The sequence below is a fragment of the Musca autumnalis genome, unplaced genomic scaffold (assembly GCF_047663935.1).
Source record: "Musca autumnalis isolate F117 unplaced genomic scaffold, ASM4766393v1 scaffold_4, whole genome shotgun sequence".
Taxonomy (NCBI): Eukaryota; Metazoa; Arthropoda; class Insecta; order Diptera; family Muscidae; genus Musca; species Musca autumnalis.
In genome coordinates this window covers 88,233,911-88,249,987 of record NW_027411977.1, presented here as the reverse complement: position 1 = coordinate 88,249,987, position 16,077 = coordinate 88,233,911, and the positions used below count along the sequence as shown (strand labels likewise).

General features: G+C 36.2%; 2 protein-coding genes across 2 annotated transcripts; both read right to left on the bottom strand.

The window, feature by feature from the left end:
* Positions 1 to 924: 924 nt before the first annotated feature.
* On the bottom strand, positions 925 to 1,328 carry LOC141402456 (uncharacterized). Its single transcript, XM_073983762.1, has one exon. The coding sequence runs from the start codon at positions 1,303 to 1,305 to the stop codon at positions 961 to 963; it is 345 nt and encodes a 114-aa protein (XP_073839863.1). The 5' UTR covers positions 1,306 to 1,328; the 3' UTR covers positions 925 to 960.
* Positions 1,329 to 5,479: 4,151 nt separating this feature from the next.
* Positions 5,480 to 10,762, bottom strand: LOC141403003 (uncharacterized). Its single transcript, XM_073985136.1, has one exon. The coding sequence runs from the start codon at positions 10,760 to 10,762 to the stop codon at positions 5,480 to 5,482; it is 5,283 nt and encodes a 1,760-aa protein (XP_073841237.1).
* Positions 10,763 to 16,077: the final 5,315 nt, after the last annotated feature.

Here is a 16,077-nt window from a genome sequence, read left to right as displayed (position 1 = left end):
AGCTTCAACGGTTTCGTCTGGGCGATGATATGTCAGTCACTCACTCACTCACTGAGCTCTTTTATATATATAGATAGATTTCAGCCATTTTCGTAAGATAACGTGGCTGAAACCTTTAAAATAAAATGTCAATTCTCACACAACATTTCGGAAAAGTTCAGGTTAGGACCTCCTTTCGAACCCTTGTATTTCTCTTGCAACATATTGCGCTCAAAGCCTCTACTACGATGGTACAAGTTTTTTGCGTCGCAAGTCCAAACTTCTTGAGAAAATGACCCGAGAGCAGTAAAAACCCCTATCGCCAACATGTGTAGTGGCTGGTTTGCACGACTACTCACGAACCGAATACTGCGTTGATCCACACTTTGCATATTAAAATTGGTGCTAATAGGTCCACTCTTTCCGGTACCTCCCCCACAAAAATTCCAAAATATTAGCCAAAATGGTACGTGCGATATCTCATAAATGGAGCAACCGATTTGATCCAAAATTTGAATTTCAAAATATTGTGTCCAAAAGTGGGCCCAATCAGTCCACCCCTTGGGCTACCACCCACACAAATGTTTTACCGAAGGTACTCCTAATGGCTCTATTTACAGCATTATTACGTTTTTCGTAGGCAAGTACATGTTTCGTGATATAATGGTTCAAAAGCTCTAAATTGGCAACCAACTGAATTGACAGGTGGGCGCAATATCTATCGATAGGAATGTTCACCAAAATAAGACCCGCTTCCAAAATGTTGGAAAATCTAGTCGATTTATCCCTGCCTCTCTAATTGTAGACCTTTCTGGCTACCGGATCAACACCCCAAAGATAAACATAACGACATTAATATTTTTTAACATTTTCTAACAATTCCATTCCTACCCAATCATATAAAACAACAAATAATGCAAAATTTTCGTTTGTTAAAATAATTTATTTGTTCGAGTCATATCGGAACTAATCTGCAAGTTTTTAGAACAAAACTGGGGCAGCGCCGTAGGTCAAAGGAGCAGAGTAAGCGAAAGGAGCAGCATAGGTGGCAGCATATTTGGCAACAACTGGGGCAGTGTAAGCAGCAGCTACTGGAGCAGCAAAGGTCTTGGCAACAACTGGAGCAGCAACGGGAGCAACAACTGGAGCGGTGGCAATACCATTGTAGTTACGGGCAATGTATTGGCTACTGGTGGCAGTGACGAATGGAGCAGGGGCAGCAGCAACAACAGCAGCAGGAGCGGTGTAAGCCAAAGGGGTAACCAAACCGGGCTTGGCGGCAGCGCAAGCAATAACGGCGAAAATGACAACAGCGAATTTGAACATTTTGTTGTAGTTTTGAGAGAGAATGCGATTACTTTGATAAGTAAAAAACTTCTGATACTGAAATTGGAATTAAACAGTGTTTTTATAGTCAGTGATAATAATGTTAACCTAAACCTGCTAATATTATACATATGTATAGATATTTAATTTTTCATCCGTTCTAATGATAATTACTTCAATTAAAATGTAAAACACATATTTCGTCGCATAAGTATTTTGAATAGTTAATACCAATAGTTTAACAAATTTAATTTCATACTTCTTCTAGTTTCAAAACCACTGAAGCTTGATAACACACGCTGAATTGGACATCGTGTATTTATTTGAAATGAGAAGACATACAAATAATTAAGTTCCAGAATAACAGAACATTTTTATGGGGTGAATAAAGTGTATGTCATTAAAGAAATCCACATTTTATTTCTACGATTGTTTGAATCATTGGGGTAGGTTAGTAATGTCTATGAAATATGTACGTGATCGACGTAATACTGTTACGTTTTTTCAGATATGTTTTGCGGGGGAAGTACGTAAAAGAATGGAACGTCATAGTCCATTTTATAAGCGGGTCGTATTTTGGTAAGCATTCCTTTCGACAGATATTGCGCCCACCTGTCAATTCAGTTGGTCGCCAATTTAGAGTTTTTGGACCATTATATCACGAAACATGTACTTGCCCACGAAAAACGTAATATCGCTGTAAATAGAGCCATTAGGAGGAAATTCAAATTTTGGATCTTATCGGTTGCTCTGTTTATGAGTTATCGCACGTAACATTTTGGCGAATACATATTTTCAAATTTTTTTGGTGGAGGTACCAGAAAGAGTGGACCTATAAGCACCAACTTTGAGCTTGAGGCTTTGAGCGCAATATGTTGCAAGAGAAATCAAAGCGATTCGAAAGGAGGTCCTAAACTGAACTTTTCCGGAATGTTGTGCGGGAGGTACCCGATGGAATTGACATTTTATTTTAAAGTTTTCAGCCACATTATCTTACGAAAATTCCTGAAATTTTATTATATTCCCAATATGAAGGTACCTCCAGACTTTACAGATGTGGAAAAATGTGCACTAGGTTATAAATTTTTTGATATTTTTTTTTTTTGAAAAGTGATTTCCAGTAGCAGGAATAAATGTCTAAAATAACGTTCATTCTATTTAAACCACTTTTAAATTATGTATTTGTGAAAAAATACTAAGAAAAAAATATTTCCTGTAGCACGAATGAATGAAATGACATTTTGCCTATTAATGACTAAAATAACTGTTATTCCATTTAAATATTGAAAAAGGTCACGAACAAACCACTTTCAATTGATATGATATATGGAATGATATATGTGTAATGATATGATGATAAAATTAGTGAGAAACAAACGGTTATGTCATTTGTGTTATGTCGTGTGGCTCTGAAGTTTGTTTTCTGTGATATATTTACTTACAGTGACCTCAAAAAATTGACGAAAGTTCTGGAAAATAAAAACTTTAAAAGCTTTTTGTGCTGATCGCCTTATAATTAACATTTGACATAATTTTAGATAAAAGCTCATCAGAATATTATACTGTGATTTGAGGTTGTAAAAACGTCATAAGCCTTTTGTGCACCCATCACGGTGCGCCTGAACCAACTTTAAATTGAAGGTGCTTATACCTGGGAAGTTTTTGTGGATTCTGAAACTTAAAAGCTTCTTAAAATCTTTTTACCTTTTTAAATTATGAAAATATTTTTGATTTTCGTTTTTCAGAAAGTATTTGAATATTTTTACAAAAACCTTTTATCTTCATAAATTGTAAAAATATTTTTGTAAAAATTCGCGCGATTTTTTCAAAAATATTTTCGCTGGAGCGCATTTCGTTTTTCAGAAAGTTTTTGAATATTTTTACAAAAACTTTTTATCTTCTAAAATTGTGAAAATATTTTTGTAAAAATTCGCGCGATTTTTTTAAAAATATTTTCGCCTCTACCACTTTCGTTTTTTCAGAAAGTATTTGCGAATTTTAACAGAAACTTTTTATCATCCTGTGAGCAGAATTCTTCGTTTAAAATAGGTTTGAAAGCAAATTTTGAATACAGTTCTTAATTTTCCTACAAATTTTAAATCAATTATCTATACTTATAAAAGAGTTGAGTAATGATGACTCACTGACTGACTGATTCATAATCAACGCCCAGGCTAAACGGCTGGAGCTAGAATCTTGAAATTTTGGGTGAGTGTCACTCTTGGTCCGAAGGTGTCAGATAAGGCTGGGTTTTTGGAAATTCGAACTAGAATGGTACGAAAAGTACTAAAAGGTACTAAATATGGTACCCTTAGTATTAGGCAAACGCGAAAAGCTAGAATTCTGAAATTTGGAATGAGGTTCACTGATGGAGAGATAAAAAAGTGTACCAAAGGGTTTTTGGAAATTCGAGCTATAAGTGTACGAAAAGTACTAATAATTACTAAATTTAGTACCATTTGGTACTACTTGAACGGATAGAGCTAAAATCTTGAAATTTGGAATGAAAATCAAGATTTAGAAGATGAGTTGATATAAGGAGGTGATTTTGAAAATGTGTACGAATAGTACTAAATGGTACTAAATTTATTACCATTTGGTATTATTGAACGGATAGAGCTAAAATCTTGAAATTTGGAATGAAAATCAAGGTTTAGAAGATGAGTTGATATAAGGAGGAGGTTTTGAAAATATGTACTCATGTGTACGAATAGTACTAAATTTGGTACAATTTGAATTTGGGCGAACTGATAAAGTTGGAATTCTGAAATTTGGAATTACTATTACTGTTGGAGTGTAGCTTTGAGATATGGAGGTAGTTTTCGAAATTTGTATATATGGGTACGAAAGGTACTAAATAGTACCAAATAAGGTACAATTTGGATTTGGGAGAACGGATGGAGCTGGAATCCTGAAATTTAGAATTAGGATTATTGTCGGAGTGAACGAAATTCGTACTTTTGGGTACAAAAAGTACTAAATGGTACCAAATTTCGTACAATATGAATTTAAGTGATCGGATATAGCTGGAATAGTGAAATTTGGAATTAAGATTGCTATTGGAGTGTGGGATTGGGATTCTTTTGGAAAATCGTACTTATGGCAACGAAAAGTACCAAATTCGTAGTTGTGGGTACAAAAAGTACTGAGTGATACTAAATTTTATTCAATTTGGATTTGAGTGATCGGATATAGCAGGAATAATGAAATTTGGACTTAAAATTACTGTTGGAGTGTAGGATTGAGGAAGTTTTGGAAATTTTTGGTTATGGATGCGAAAAGTACTAAATGATACCAAATCTTGTACAGTTTGGATTTGGGTGATCGGATACATTTGGTATTGTATGAGAATGGCTGCTTGAGCCAGAGCGAAATAAAAACACAGTAAAAAGTTTCTTTTAAAATTACAAATTGTCACTGGGGCAACTTTATTATACATCAAATTATAATTAAATATAATCAGGAAATATTTCTGCTCCCGATGGGACACTTAAACTATTAAAAATAATATAAAACTTAATTTATTAAATGTAAACGATATAGCATTAATCGCGATTTTGGTTATTTAATTGTACAAGGTTTGACTTTATTTATAGCAGCACGGCAGAATTTAGCAAAACAAAATATTGCAGCAAGGCAGAGAATCATAACACGACTAAAAAATTTGATTTATAATTGTAAACATAACAAGGAAGCATCTCCTATTTACTGTCTCTGCTTACGCTATGCTTTGCCTACGTTGTCGCTTATTGGTGCATTATTGTAAATAGAGAAATTTACCAAAATAAATAATGCGTGAGCGACAACAACAATAATAACGCATAGCCTAACAGAGGCAGTAAATAAGGTTCAAAGTCCAGCTTATGCTGTGACACAATGTTTGGCCTTGAATCGTTGAGGACACGATTAAAAGAAGAATAGAAAAATTAGAATATTTTTAATGCAGGTAGGGATGCCAGTTGGGCAATTTATGATGCAAGTGGGGACAATTGCAAATGAATGGGCAAATATAAAATGATTATTTAAGTTAATGATAATAAATTGAACTGAATAATAAGAAAAAGAATAATAATTGAAATAAAATAATATCGTAATATAATGACTTTTGCTCCAACATTCCCCCGCACAAAGAACAACTGTTCTTGACCAAGGGGTACGACATATGATGAGGTTTTTATTCGGTTTCCGAGCTGTGCCTCTGCTCACAGCAACTTTCTTCTTCATCTTGTGGGGAATTAAATTCTTCTTGAAGAGGCAGAAGGGCGACCTTTGAGACCGGGCGTTTGTAGAGTTTGCCATTAGACTTCAGGGACACTACTCTTACTCTTCCATCAGCACCAGGATGAACTTCTGTTATTCGGGCAAGTGGCCATTGACCTGGAGGAAGTCTTTCATCGAAGATAAGGACCAAATCTCCAACTTCTATATTCTTCTGGGGCTTCAGCCATTTGGGACGAGATTGCAGTCGGTTCACATATTCGGATGACCATCGTTTCCAGAACTGCTGTTTGAGAAGTTGTACCACTTTCCACCGGGAAAGTCTATCAATGGAGCAATCCAATAGATTTTCGTCTGGGACAGAAAGAATTGGTTCTCCAACGAGAAAATGGGATGGAGTTAGAGCTTCGCAGTCTGAAGGATCAGAGGACATGGGACACAGTGGCCTTGAGTTTAGACAACCTTCAATTTGAGCCAATAGAGTTGCCAATTCCTCGTAGGTTAGAATTCGACTACCCATGATGCGTTTTAAATGATGTTTCGTGGATTTGACACCAGCTTCCCATAATCCTCCAAAGTTTGGAGAAGCCGGTGGTATAAAATGCCAGTTTGTGCCATTATCAGCTAGCAGGGTTGCCAGATCTTCAGGGAGAGATTCGGTACTTCTTCGCTGGAGAATCTTCAATTCTTTGTTTGAGCCAATGAAATTTGTGCCACAATCAGAGTACAGATCTGAGCACAAGCCACGGCGTGAGGTAAATCTTCTGAAGGCGGCAATGAAAGCATCCGTTGACAGGCTAGTTACGGCTTCGAGATGAACAGCTTTGGTGACCATACATATGAAGAGGCAGATGTATCCTTTGGTAGTGACCGAATTTCTGGCCGTAGATTGTTTTATGGTTATTGGGCCAGCATAATCCACACCACTATGTTTGAAGGGCCTTGTGGGTTGCAGCCTTACAGACGGTAGATTACCCATAATCTGTTGCAGAGAGCTGGCCTTGTACTTGAAGCAAGTGATGCATTGCCGTTGGACCCTCTTAGCCAGATTGCGGGCGGATAAAATCCAGAACCTTCTTGTGACATAGGCCTGCATCTGGATTAGACCGCCATGGAGTGTCTTCTCATGAGCATCTGTAAAGACTAAAAGAGCTAAAGGACTATGCTTCGAAAGAAGCATAGGATATTTAAAATCATATTGAAACTTAGCCTTTTGTAGTCTGCCACCGACACGCAAAACGCCATCATCGTCAAGAAACGGGCAAAGTTGAGCAATTCGGCTACTGGAATGAATGCTTTTCCCTTTATTGAGTTGTTGTATCTCCTCAGGGAAATCGACTTCTTGGGACATCAGAACAACCTTTTGTAGCGCCTTATTCAACTCCGTCGCTCGGAGAAAGCCAGTAAAACGGATTTTAGAGTCAGGTTTATGTTGAAGGAATCGCAAAATGTATGCCATAACTCGAGTCAATCTTGTTAGAGAAGAGTATTTTGTTAATAAATCCGGATAATTTGAGACCGTAGACGAGTTGACGTTCAGAGATGACTTCCGCTTTTCGAGATTTGTTTCAAATGAGTTATCTGGCTGCATGGGCCAGAGAGATTGAGGCTGAGAGAGCCAGAGAGGACCAGTCCACCAAAGAGAATGTTGAACTAACTCAGTCGCCGTAATTCCGCGGGAAGCACAGTCAGCTGGGTTGTCATGAGTTGACACATAGCGCCACTGAGAAATATTCGAGTTCCGTTGGACTTCACTAACTCTGTTTCCGACGAAAACGCTCCATCTGGATGACTCTCCCCTGAGCCAGCACAAAACGGTGATACTATCAGTCCAGTAATAGACATTAGTGATGTTCAGATCCAGCATCTGTTGTACCTTCTGCATAAGTTTAGCCAGTAGTGTTGCTCCGCACAGCTCCAGTTTTGGGACAGACAAGACCTTCAGAGGGGCAACTTTCGTTTTGGACTGCAGTAAGTTTACCACACCTTCGCCATTGTCGTTGAAGACTTTGATGTAAACCGCAGCAGCAAATGCGGACGTAGAAGCGTCGCAAAAGCCATGCAACTCCACAGGACATTGTTTGAAACTGCCAACCCACCGGGGTATTGAAATACTCTCTATAGTTTTTAATTCTTGGAGATAAGTATGCCAATTAGACTTCATGACAGGAGAAACTTCATCCTTCCAATCGATTCCTTCGAGCCATAACTTTTGAAAGTAAATTTTCGCCTGAATGGTCACAGGAGATAACCACCCTAGTGGGTCATATAACTTTGCTGCGTCAGATAGAAGACTGGCTTTTGTGACTACGGATTTTATAGGAAAGTTAACTTCGAAGGAAAACGAATCATCATCTGTATTCCACCCTAATCCGAGAGCTTTTACAACATTTGGTTCGTTAAGATTGAACACATTTGCCTTTTCACGAAAATCTTCTGGAATATGGGACATAAGTTCTGCAGAATTAGACGTCCATTTGCGTAAGTTAAAACCTCCAGCTGACAGAAGTTGAACCAATTGTTGTTGTAGGAATATTGCTTCTGACTCTGAGTCAGCACCGGAGATAATATCATCAACGTAGGTATCAGCTTTCAAAATCTTACAAGCCTCAGGGTAAGTTGTATCTTCATCTTCTGCCAGTAGATGAAGAACTCTAATTGAGAGGTACGGAGCCGAAGAAGTGCCATATGTGACCGTTTGAAGTTTGTATACGCAAATATCAGAATCAGAATTTCGCCATAATATTTGCTGAAACTGCTGATGATTCTCTACAACTCTTATTTGTCGGAACATTTTCTCCAGATCCGACCTGAAACCAATTATGAATCGACGCCATCGATTAATAATTGCCGGCAAATCATTTTGCAAAGCAGGTCCAGGGAAAAGTTCTTCATTTAAGGAAGAAGAAGAGGGGCTTTTACTGCTACCATCGAAAACCACCCGCAGTTTTGTAGTAGAACTTGACTCCCTTACAACGCCATGATGAGGCAGAAAATATCCATTTCGTTGAATGGATTGAGGATAGGGACCAATATTAAACATATGTCCAAGAGTTTCATATTCATCCATGAACTTCCTGTATACTGAGGCAAAATTTGGTTCCTTAACGAATTTACTTTCGACTTGCTTCAAACGTTTCAGCGTACTGAAGTCACTGTGGCTGAAAGCGGGGGGAGATTGGGCGAGAATTTGAGACTTAAAGGGTAAAGCGACGGTATATCTTCTATCGGAGGCACGAGTATAATTTTTATAGAATTCCTCACACTCAATTCGGTCAGAGGTTAATTTTCGAGATTCTATCAACTCTTCTTTTTCCCAAAAGGCTTTGGGTTGAGTATCCAACGAGCACAAGTTAACGTTGACTGTTTGAGCATACGTAATTTCTGCCGTTGGTCCAGATACAATCCACCCGAAATGGGTAAGTTGTAGAAAAATGCCTTTGTCGAATTTCTTTTGTTGTGGAAGTAGAATGTCTCCATATAAATCACCGCCAATAAGTAAATCTATCGGATCGTTCTTATCGAAGTCAGGATCGGCTAGAGAAAATTCTGCCAAAGAGGGCAATTTATTTCTGTCCACTGGACCAGTACAATAATTGTTCAAAGAGGGCATGACGTAAGCCTGACTTCTTACTTCAAAGCCAGCTTCATAATGAGACGTAAGTTTGAATTTCACAAATTCTTTTACAACAACTGTTTCGCCACCTACGCCGGTGATCCGAGCAAATGTTTTGTGTTTTTTGAGATGCAGAAGTTGAGAAGCGCTTTCAGTAATTAATGTGGCCTGGGCTCCTTGATCCAAAATGGCCCTCAACTTAAAATTTCCAAATTCGCTTTTGACTATAACGCGAATAGTTGCTAGCAACACCTGAGGCATAACTGTAGTACTCAACAGAGATAAATTGACATTTGAATTTCCAGCAGAGGAAGAAGAAGCTACAGAATCATTACGATTTCCCGCAGTATTAGAAATATTGGCTTGATTTTGAGTTGTGTAGTCGTTATGTATAATCGTATGATGAGGAAGATCGCATAATTTACAACGATTTGGGGATTTACAATCATTTGAGATATGGCCAAAGTTCAGACAATTACGACAGATTTTCTTAGAGTTTATAAACTCACGCTTAGAGGAAGAGGACATAGCAGCAAATTTAAAACACTTGTATAGAAAATGGCGTTTCCCACAGCAGGGACAATTATCGTCATTCACAGCAGTCATATTTACACGACGATTTTGAGTCATTCTTTGAGAGTTGAAGGAGTTTGAGTTATGGGCCTTGAATTGTGGCTTTTCTGTGCTCTCCGTGTATTCAGCAATCGATTCTAACGTGCGAAATGTCGTTTCGAGAAAATTATACAACTCTGAGATTTTAGGCATTTCTGTGGCTGCCTTTAATGATTGCTCCCATTCTTTACATGTTTGTAGGTCTAATTTACTGACCGTAATGTGAATGATAAGTGGATCCCAATTGGAACAATCAATGCCTAATGTGCTCAACAGAGCCAAGCTATTTCTTGTTGAGTCAAGAAGAGTTTTAATGCTTTCGCAAGAACCATTTGATTTCGGAATACTAAGTAATTTTCGTAAAACAGTGTCAGCAATTTTACGTTTATTATGATATCTTTTATCCAATGCATCCCACGCCAGCGCATAGCTCGTTTCAGAGGCAGGGTATTCATTGACGATGGACAATGGTGTATCTCGGCAAGAATTTTTTAAGAAATAGTATTTTTGGACATTGGATAAACTTTGGTTGTTGTGCACCAGGGAAATAAACATATCTCTATAAGAGATCCAATTCAAATAATCACCAGAGAATGTGGGAATGTCTATCTTCGGAAGACGAATATCGGGTAAAACAGAATCATTCCTTTGAGAAGAACTTGAGGCATGAAACGTGGAGTGAAAATTCGGAGAATTAGGAGGGCGATATTCAGCAATGAAATCAAGTAATTTTCCTTTACCACTGAGGTAAACTTTTAAAAAGGAATAATGAACATCCTCTTTAAAATATGGGACATCTTCAGGGTTAATTGACTTGTCCCGAACGGCATCAAAAAGCTGTTCATGATTTGCCTCAAAGGTTTTTTCAATTTCATCAATTTTGTCCAGACAACTTTGACACAAACCGCGAGTCTTTTCACCGTGGGGCAATTTATCGAAGTCTGACACTATTCGCTGAACGCGGCTCAATAAAATTTTCTGATCTTCGATGGCTCTCGAGTAATCTTCCATTTTGAATTCAGATGTACACAAAGAAAAATGTATTGCAAATTATATTTACAAAAACACTGGCAAATGTTCATAAATTTCGATTGAAATGTTTATCAGTTTCTCACCAGAATGAGGCAAATAGATGTAGTGGTTGGCAGAAAAAGAATTAATAAACACAGTAGAATATTTTTATTTCAAAGCAAACTGTCACTTGAGTTTCCAAAAAGAATTTTTATTTTTTGTCTCCAGCACAAATGGTATGAATTTCACTGTTTTTGTGTTTATTGAGTAAATTTTATTTTAATTTCAGTTAAATCTCCGTATAATATGAATATTCTCTTTCTTCGCAGTTTTGTATATTAAGTTACGTGTTTTCTCATTAAAATCTTTTAATTAAAATTTTGTAATAACTTTGTTGACCAACTGTATGCAAAGTTCTTTTTTTTCCAGCATAGTATTATTTATTTTCTCTTAATTTTTTCCCAGCACAGGGGTAGATAAAAAGTTCACAATTGTTTTTTATGTTTCCCAGCATAGGGGCAGATAGCAATAATTAATATTTTTTACAGTTTGATTTTAGAAAATTATTTTAATATTTTGTTGGAACACTGTATTGCTCAATTTTAATTAACATAAAACGTTCACAGTTTTGAATAAGATTAAATTAATTTTATTGCATTAAGATTTTTAGAAAAAGATAATTTTTTTAATTCTCAATTTTAATGAAATTAATTTTGCACAAAATGTTCACTGAATGTTATTTTGTTTTTATTATTGGGAATATTCACTGTTCTTTCTTTGTTCACTATTCCCGGGTTTCGGCACCATTAAAATGTATGAGAATGGCTGCTTGAGCCAGAGCGAAATAAAAACACAGTAAAAAGTTTCTTTTAAAATTACAAATTGTCACTGGGGCAACTTTATTATACATCAAATTATAATTAAATATAATCAGGAAATATTTCTGCTCCCGATGGGACACTTAAACTATTAAAAATAATATAAAACTTAATTTATTAAATGTAAACGATATAGCATTAATCGCGATTTTGGTTATTTAATTGTACAAGGTTTGACTTTATTTATAGCAGCACGGCAGAATTTAGCAAAACAAAATATTGCAGCAAGGCAGAGAATCATAACACGACTAAAAAATTTGATTTATAATTGTAAACATAACAAGGAAGCATCTCCTATTTACTGTCTCTGCTTACGCTATGCTTTGCCTACGTTGTCGCTTATTGGTGCATTATTGTAAATAGAGAAATTTACCAAAATAAATAATGCGTGAGCGACAACAACAATAATAACGCATAGCCTAACAGAGGCAGTAAATAAGGTTCAAAGTCCAGCTTATGCTGTGACACAATGTTTGGCCTTGAATCGTTGAGGACACGATTAAAAGAAGAATAGAAAAATTAGAATATTTTTAATGCAGGTAGGGATGCCAGTTGGGCAATTTATGATGCAAGTGGGGACAATTGCAAATGAATGGGCAAATATAAAATGATTATTTAAGTTAATGATAATAAATTGAACTGAATAATAAGAAAAAGAATAATAATTGAAATAAAATAATATCGTAATATAATGACTTTTGCTCCAACAGGTATCCTGAAATTCGAAATTAAGATTACTGTTGGAATGTTGAATAGAGGTAGGTTTGGAAATTTGGACCTATGGCCACAAAAAGTACTAAATGGTACTAAATTTGGTACAATTATGACTTGTGCGAACAGATAGAGCTGGAATCCTGAAAATTTGCAGTAAGGCTACTGTTGGAGAGTAGAATGGACGTAGTTTTGAAAATTAGTACTTTTGGGTGCGAAAAGTACTAAATGGTACTAAATTCGGTACACTTATGATTTGGGCGAACGGATAGAGTTGGAATCCTGAAATTTTGAAAAAGTACTAAATGGTACTAAATTTGGTGCAATTATGAGTCAAACGAACGGATAGAGCTGGAATCCTGAAATTTGAATTAAGGCTGATGATAGAGACTAGAAAGGAAGTAGTTTTGAAAATTCGTGCATATGAGTACGAAAAGTACTAAATGGTATTAAATTTGGTACACTTATGATTTAGGCGAACGGATAGAGTTGGAATCCTGAAATTTTGAACTAAGCCTACTGTTAGAGAGTAGAATGGAAGCAGTTTCGAAAATTCGTACTTATGGATACGACAAGTACTAAATTTTGTACAATTTGGATTTAGGCTGAGCGGATAGAGCTGGAATCTTGAAATTTTGAATTAAGGCTGCCGTGGAAGAGTAAAATGGAAGTAGTTTTGAAAATTCGTACTAATGGGTACGAAAAGTACTAAATGGTACTAAATTTGGTACAATTACGATTTGGGCGAAAGGATAGAACTGGAATCCTGAAATTTTGAACTAAGGCATGGAAGTAGTTTTGAAAATTCGTACTTATGGGTACGAAAAGTACTAAATGGTACTAAATTTGGTACAATTATGATAGAGCTGGAATCCTAAAATTTTGAATTAAGGATACAATTGGAGTGTAGAATGGAAGTAGTTTTGAAAATTCGTACTTATGACTACGAAGAGTACTAAGTGGTACTAAATTTGGTACAATTACGATTTAGGCGAACGGATAGAGCTGGAATCCTGAAATTTTAATTAAGGCTGATGTAGAGATTAGTGAGTTTTGAAAATTCGTACTTATGTGTGCGAAAAGTACTAAATGGTACTAAATTTGGTACAATTATGATAGAGCTGGAATCCTAAAATTTTGAATTAAGGATACAGCTAGAATCCTGAAATTTTGCATTAAGGCTACAGTTGGAGGGTAGCATGAAAGTAGTTTTGAAAATTCGTACTTATGGATACGAAAAGTACTAAATTGTATTAAATTTGGTACAATTACGATTTGGGCGAACGGATGGAGCTGGAATCCTGAAATTTTGAACTTAGGCTACTGTTGGAGAGTAGAACGAAAGTAGTTTTGAAAATTCGTACTTAGAGTACAAAAAGTACTAAATTTGGTACAATTGGGATTTGGAATCTGGAATCCTGAAATTTGGAATTGAGATTATTGTTGTAGAATGAGGTAGTTTTGGAAATTCGTACTTATGTTTACGAAAAGTACTAAATGGTATTAAATTTTTTACAATTTGGATTTGAGTGAACGAATTAGACATGGAATCCTTAAATTTGGAATTGAGATTACTGTTGGAGTATAGGATTAAGATAGTTTTTGAAATTCGTGCTTATTGGTACGAAAAGTACTAAATTTGTTACAGTGGGTTTTTGAGGGAGCGGATAGAGCTTGAATACTGGAATTTGGTATTACTACGGTTGGAGTGTAGTATTGATACGTGGAGGTAGTTTTTGAAATTCGTACTTATGGACACGAAATATACCAAATGGTAGAATTTGGATTTGAGTGCACCGATTGCGCTGGAATCATGTTTTTTGGAATTTAGGTTACTGTTGAAGTGAAGGATTAAGGTAGTTTTGGAAAATCGTACTTATGGGTACGAAGAGTATTTAATGGCACTCAATTTGTTGTTGTGTGTAGAGACAGTGCTGGAATCAGTATTCTTTGGATTTAGGGTGAATATTGGTGTGCAAAGTTGGTCTCGCTGTTAATATGTAAGGGTGAGATACTGCTTATCTTTTTGAAAATCGAACTAAAGAGGTACGAACAGTACTAAAATAACAATAAATATTGATTAAAATTGGTATTAGTGCAATAAAATTTTCAGTGTTCGCCATTTTTAATTTTATATTGTTTATTTGTTTTTTATATCCTTTCCGCATACGAAGTAGCGGGCACTTTGCTAGTTATTATATAAAAATTATATAAAAAGTCACTTAAATTTTAAAAACGGACATAACTCCCATTGGGTCTTATGTATGTCCGCTAGGGGTGGTCGGACATAGCTCCCATTTGCTCCAGAAACCTTAACCAGTGCCACCAGAGGGATCTTTGTTTCCATAGTTACATGTATGGGGGTAAAGCTTAATTTTCCAGAAAATGCTCTAAAATCCGCATTTATGTTCCAATCGATGAAATTCTACCAGATCATTGTTGTGGGTAAAACACGAATACTAAAAAAATTTTGAAAATCGGATCGGATTTTGGTATAGCTCCGATAGGCCGATTTTAGGTATTTTGGGCCTAATATAGCTACTCCGAAATCTGATCCGATTTTAACAATGAGGTAGCTGAATGTATTGAGCGCATTGTATATTTTGGAAGTAAATCTTATTTTGGGAGTCATTCCTTTCGGTAAAATTGCGAGCACCAGTCATTTCAATTCGTCACGGTATAATTTAAAGCTTAAGGATCATCATATCAGATGCATGGACTTGCTCACGAAAAGCACAATAGCGTTATGAACAGGACCACTAGGAACAACAGCGGTCAAAATTTCCAAATTATCCTCAAACAGTCCATAAACTGCATTTAACAAAAATGTTGGACTTTTGTGAGGGTGGTACTCTAAATAGTGGACCGATATGGCCCATTTTCGAAGTTTAACTAAGTTTGGACAAAATCCAGAGTTTGGACCAAATCGGTAGTTTGGACCAATACAGTATTCTGTTCGGGAGTTGTCGGGCGTACCAGCCATAACATATGGTGTCCGTAGGGATTTTTATAGCATTCGGTCCATTTTCTTAGGAAGTATGGTTATGGCCAATCTTCTAAGTTAAACTAAGTTTGGACAACATATTACGAATGCCACATTTTGGACCCAATCGGTTGATTCGTTCTAGAGGTATCGTGCGCTCCAGTCAGCCAAACAGACGGACGGGCATGGCTTAATCGACTCCAAATTGTCTGAAGCGGATTTCGTCCAAACATAACATTATTTCGATGAGCCATATTTACCGTATAAAAGTGTTTGTGCCCCCTGTTGCCTAAAGGCTGTGGGTATAACAATGCTATAATATTGTCTTCGATCACGTATTTCATAGACTTTACTAACCTACCCCAACGTTTCAAGTAATTGTAGAAATTAATGTGTAATTTTTAAATAATTCACCTATGAAAATTTGTACACATATTTTCAGTTTAATATGTCATGAAACGGATAGCTTGTGGAAGGAACTGTAATGATATACACTTCATTGGCCCCATAAAAATTCAGCGTACGTCATGAAGCTTTAGTGAGCTTGAAACTTGAATAAATATCGAATTAAATTTTATACATAAACTATTCGAAATACTTGTGCGACGAAATGTGTGTTTCGCATTTTAATTGAAGTAATTGTCATTAGAACATATGAAAAATGCTGCCAGTTTCTATATCAATACATATCATATTTGAATATTATATTAAGGTTTAGGTTAACTTTATTATCACTGACTATA